Source organism: Salvelinus sp. IW2-2015, unplaced genomic scaffold (genome assembly GCF_002910315.2).
Source record: "Salvelinus sp. IW2-2015 unplaced genomic scaffold, ASM291031v2 Un_scaffold1069, whole genome shotgun sequence".
In the NCBI taxonomy this organism is placed as follows: Eukaryota; Metazoa; Chordata; class Actinopteri; order Salmoniformes; family Salmonidae; genus Salvelinus; species Salvelinus sp. IW2-2015.
This window is the reverse complement of record NW_019942715.1, coordinates 288,229-294,025: the sequence shown is the minus strand read 5'-3', so window position 1 is coordinate 294,025 and position 5,797 is coordinate 288,229. Positions and strand designations below refer to the sequence as shown.

General features: G+C 41.4%; 1 protein-coding gene across 1 annotated transcript; it reads right to left on the bottom strand.

Moving 5' to 3' along the window:
- Positions 1-955: 955 nt before the first annotated feature.
- On the bottom strand, positions 956-5,051 carry LOC112069663 (fasciculation and elongation protein zeta-2-like). Its single transcript, XM_024137024.2, has 6 exons — positions 4,662-5,051; positions 3,551-3,659; positions 3,223-3,339; positions 2,734-2,869; positions 2,226-2,497; positions 956-1,866 (listed from the first exon to the last, which is right to left on the bottom strand). The coding sequence occupies exons 1-6, from the start codon at positions 4,964-4,966 to the stop codon at positions 1,693-1,695; spliced, it is 1,113 nt and encodes a 370-aa protein (XP_023992792.1). The 5' UTR covers positions 4,967-5,051; the 3' UTR covers positions 956-1,692.
- Between the last annotated feature and the right edge of the window lie 746 nt (positions 5,052-5,797).

Sequence of the window (5,797 nt, the reverse complement as noted above, 5' to 3'; positions counted from 1 at the left end):
GTGTGGAGGCTATTATAGCAGCAAAGGGGGGGACCAACTCCATATTAATGCCCATGATTTTTGAATTGAGATGTTTGACGAGCAGGTATCCACATACTTTTGGTCATGTAGTGTATATTTTCCACTGCTCGACTAAATAAATCTCGGTCGACCAACAGCATATCGACCAAACAATCAACTAACTGGGGTCAGCCTTAATACACTGCTTTCAGAAAGTATTCATACCCCTTGACTTATTCCACATTATGTTGTGTTACAGCCTGAATTCAAAATGGATTAAATATTTATTTTTCTCACCCATCTACACACAATACCCCATAACAACAAAGTGAAAACATGTTTTTGGAAATGTTAGTATACTTAAAAAAWAAAAAAAATACAGAAATATCTAATTTACATAAATAAGTATTAACACCCCTGAGTCAATACATGTTAGAATCCCCTTTGGCAGCAATTACAGCTGTTAGTCTATCTGGGTAAGTCTCTAAGAGCTTTGCACACCTGGATTGTACAATATTTGCACATTATTCTTTTTAAAATTCTTCAAGCTCTGTCAAGTTGGTTGTTGAACATTACTAGRCAGCCATTTTCAAGTCTTGCCATAGGTTTTCAAGACGATTTAAGTCAAAACTGTAACTAGGCCACTCAGGAACATTCAATGTCATCTTGGTAAGCATCTCTAGTGTAGATTTGGCCTTGTGTTTTAGGTTATAGTCCTGCTGAAAGGTGAATTTGTCTCCCAGTGTCTGTAGGAAAGCAGAGTGAACCAGGTTTTCCTGTAGGATTTTGCCTGTGCTTAGCTCTGTTCCGTTTCTTTTTATCCTAAAACACTCCATAGTCCTTGCTGATGACAAGCATACCCATAACATGATGCAGCCACCCCCATGCTTAAAAATTATGTGTTGTATTTGCCCTAAACACAACACTGTTTATGAGGACATGAAGTTAATTTCTTTGCCACATTTTTTGCAGTTTTAATTTAGTGCCTTATTGCAAACAGGATGCATGTTTTGGAATATTTGTATTCTGTACAGGCTTCCTTCTTTATTCTCTGTCATTTAGGTTAGTATTGTGGAGTAACTGGTATTGTGGGCCAGTGACACGAAATCGCAATTTAATCCATTTAAAATCCAGGCTGTAACACAACAAAATATGGAAAAAGTCAAGGGGTGTGAATACTTTCTGAAGGCACTGTAGTTCTTCAACTACCACACAAATACTTTTAAAGAGTTGTCACCACTAGATATTTCTCTCCCAAAATAATAGCGTACAACTTTTTAATCATTACATCATCATTCACCTAAAATCAAACTTCAAATGTAAATCGTGCATCTATTTATCTGAAACCCACAGCATGATTGATTCAGAGTTTCTTTGCTTTCCTAAGAGTGTTGTCCACATGATCCTGCGTTTTATTCCCATCTTCTAACAAAAGAATGCTTTGTTCTATATGTTTCTTCTTTTAGTTTTCACACGCAACAACTGTAACTGAGACATTTTTGTGATCTAACTGCCCTACAATCCAAATCAATACGGTTGATATAGTAGTTTATCAAAGTAATTATTTTACTACAATAAACTTTGACTATATGCAACTGCTTTGCTTTAAATAGTAAAGTAAAACGTTTTAAACTTCTACCACTAACACAAAAATACTTCTAAAGAGTTAAAGCAAGTCCCACCAATTGTACTTCATGTACAATTACCATCTAGTTGACCAACAAAAACACACACAGCACCAATGAAGAGGGCAACAGACAGAGAGAAAGAGAGAAATATAGGCACCTGTCTTTCAATGTCACCACTCCCAAAAGTTTGCCGGAAGCCATTTTGAATGGCAGAGGAGAGCCCCTCCATGCTGAAGCGCTAGAGAGGAAGGAAGTGATGCAGAGAAACGGGAAGTAAGAGGCACACAAACAGGAAACAAGCAGGTGAAGAGAGAAGGAACCATATGCAAGGTTTAAAAGGTCAATATCCCCAAAACAATAAACCAGTAAATTCGTTTGTAAAAAGAGCAAAGTAATAAGGTATCAAGATAGTAATAAGGGGGGACATCTGCACAAGCAAGAAATTAGTTGTATAAGGTTTGAATACATTTTAAAAGGTTACTAAAACTGTCCACTCTGAATGTAAGCAATGCCATAAAACAGTGGATCAGCAGGCATTGTGTGTGTGTTTGTGTGTGTGTGTGTGTGTGCACGCACAGCATGGATGGTGTCACTCACTGATCCTAGTGCTTGTGTTCTCTCTGGTCGGCCCTGCGGCGCCCCGGCACCACTCTTGAGTTTTTTCTTTTTCTTCAGTAGTTCCTTGTGTTCCTTTTGTCTGTTCTGCACATCTATCAGGATAGAGATGAAGCTGTTCTTCACCTCTTTTTCAAAGTCCAGTTCGTCCCTGAGGGCCAGGTGTTGAATCAGCTCCTCACCGTAATGTCTGATGGCCATCTCCACCTCCTCTAGCCGCTCATTCAGCTCTGCTACACACAGGGTCCTCTCTCCTGCACACACACACACACACACACACACAGAAATGTAGCATAAGGGTGCAAACACACTTTCAACCTCCCTCTCCCACTCCCTCACACCATTTACACACACCATTTACACACACACACACACACACACACACACACACACACACCACACACACACACACACACACACACACACACACACACACACACACACACACACACACACACACACACACCTAACTGACAAGAGATATACTCACGCTCTTCATAGCTGTGGTTTGTTCTGGGGCGCTGGATGTCCAGAGAGAGCATGGCGAGGTCTGACTGAGAGGGGTGGTTCTGCTCTGCCTCCAGGTCAGGAGAGTCCTGCATCATCTCCTCTATCTCCTCAATAACCTACAATACACACGGTAACACCACACATTTGGGATCAGTTCCATTTCTATTCCTGTCTGTTGCATTGGACATAGAATGTCTCCATGTAGTTCAATTCCAATCCTTGGAATGAAATTGTATTCCTGAATTGACTGGCACTGTCGATAGAATAGACCCCAACTCTGGTTAACGCACACACACCGGCTCAGTCTACCTGTCATCTGTCTATGTGAAGCACATTCAAGCAACAGGCACAAGCCCCATACCCAGCTCTGCTACACTGTATTCTATCTTTGATAAAGTGCAGGTCAATCTTGGTCTATTCCAGGCAGAGCTGTGGGTTGGTAGGTTGGTAAATTGGTGGGTAGCCCTACCTGTTCTGCGGTGAAGAGGGGTTCGTCATTGAGGCAGGAGACGATGATGGTGTGCATGTCCATCTGTTCCCTCAGCTCCTCATCGTCGGACAGCTCCAGTGTTACATCATCCACCCTCTGACAGGTCAGGGGGAGGGGATTTAATCAAAACTAAATCCTGGCACAATGAAATCTGAATTTTAGATTGGAGCGATAAACAGATTGGACAGGAAGGTAGGGGCAGGGAGAGGGAGTGGTGGGGATATAGGGAGAAAGAGAGAGAGAGAGGGGGGGGGTGGAAGGAAAGGGGCAAAGAGAGAGCCCTCTATGAAGCAAGAACTTGACTCACTGGTTTGTTTTCGAGGTTTAGACTGGGGAGATGGAGGGAGCGCGTTCTAGACTGTTTCCAGTCCACTGCCATGACATTACCATAATTATCTGCAAGAGCATTCCAGATCCTGTGGGGGAAATGAGATGAGAGACACATAAACGTGAACACTACCGTCTGTAGGTCCAAAGCCCATGTAGAGAAGTGATCGCTAACTTCTAATAATGGTCAACAGTGGTTATTTTTGTGATAATGACGCTGCACTGTGCATGTAGCCAAATATTGGTTGCTAAGTGACAAATGCCACAAAGGTCACAAACATCTCACAAAAGATTTACCCAGATGATGCTGTACATTTTCAATCAAAAACATACATTGGAAGCAGTAAAATGAGGACTAATCCTCCAGCTGTGCGATATGTTTGGGCTGTTGATTATGCTACAGCCGCACTGCTTTAAGACAGTATTATGAATAGTGAAAAGGGGAAGGGTGAGGCATTAATAACTAATGTATCATTTATAAACAGCATAGTATTAGGCTAACTATTTATTAACCACAAACAGATCAGTGGGATCAACTATCTCTACCCAAGACATTATCCAAATCTTTTATCTTTTAGGAGGGGATAAATGTGAATTGTCCTATTTATTCTGAMCTCCAGGGAAGGGTATTTGGGTCAACATTCTAATCTAGAGTTTAGTGGGATGTCTTTGTTAGGCATATTTGGGACACCATGCASGGACATGTTTTCAACTGAGATTATGTGAGTTCTAAAATCTAGTTTGACGGAGAAGTCACATGACCACTGATAACATTGCTTATTGACAAATCATCAGCATAACTGACAGTGTGCATAGCAACAATAATGCATGAAAAGCATAATTATAAACGTAAACTTCTAGTGAAATGTATGTAGCATTACTGTAAGTCTATAGCAATATTATTGAATAGGTGTAAATATGATATACGCCTTTCTAATACAATGTTGAATGTTGGCAGCTAGCTATAAACTATCAATACACGTGACTGCATGTATGAGGGGAACGCAATTATGCAGAGCGAGACATTGAAATTTGATAGTATGTTGCAAGGGACGAACTAACTTTGGCCACGAGTCACTTCGCATACTCACTCGTCGTTCCTCAGTGTTGTATCCTCGGCGATAATGTTTACAGGGGCAATGTTCTCAGTTTTGGTGTTGAAAYTTCGGAAACACACTGTCAATTTCTCGTCGAAATTGTTCACCAGATCTTCCATGGACTTTAAACTGCCCATTTCGCCCGAAAAGCTGTTAAGCTCTGGAAGGACCATCACAACGCCKGTCACCTGCTCGACAACCAACTTTACTCGGTCCATACGAGTCCCCTGCTCTGAAACCGGCTCAAATTCCTTAAAATCGTGGCACTCATCATCGAAATGCGCAAGGGGCACCGCCATGGCTGCCACGCGAAACACCCTATGGGCCTCTGATGAATGATGTATGCGGCGATGGAATGTCAGGACACAGCATCCTCCAGTGGGAGCTGTGTCTCTGTGGACCGGTCCGAAAACTATTTTTCGCAACCTCCAAGGTCCTAACCTCTTGGGGTTTGCAGATCTATATAAACAGGATAGGTGCAATCAATATGGTAATATAACTACATTCGGGGAGCATACGCATTATTGCTTACACCCTTCTGGGGTTTACAGATCTGCAATCACTGAACACTAAGGTCAAAGGGAAATGGAGCAAGGGGTTTCTTTCAGTCCGGGCTTCCCTCTCACAAAATGACCCTTTGACACAAAAACGTAACCAAATGTACTGACAGAGGTAGAGGCCAAACAAATTATCTGGCAGTTTATTTTCAATAATCTAGAACATTAAATAATTTGTGGTCCCAAGACACAAACTATGGAATTGAATGACATTTACACAATAATAGTAGATAAGCTAGGCTCCAGTCAAATTYAGACCAGTCACCAGAGAATGACTAGACATTTTGATGCTTCAGGGACTAATTTTACATTGGTTTGCAAACATTCTGAGCCAACACCATTTTGCTCTTGTATAGCAACACTACAAAGCAGCACCCCAACATCTGAAACAGAAGAAATAGGTTTCCTTAGAAAGACTGACAGAATGTTCAACTGCACAACACATGCATTACAACATAATTCTTTCATACTAATTAGCCTATTGTTAGGTAACACTTTCCTTGACACCCAGCTTCATAACATGTTATGACAGTCATAACCCTGTCATAATATGGCATAACAGCTGACATTACC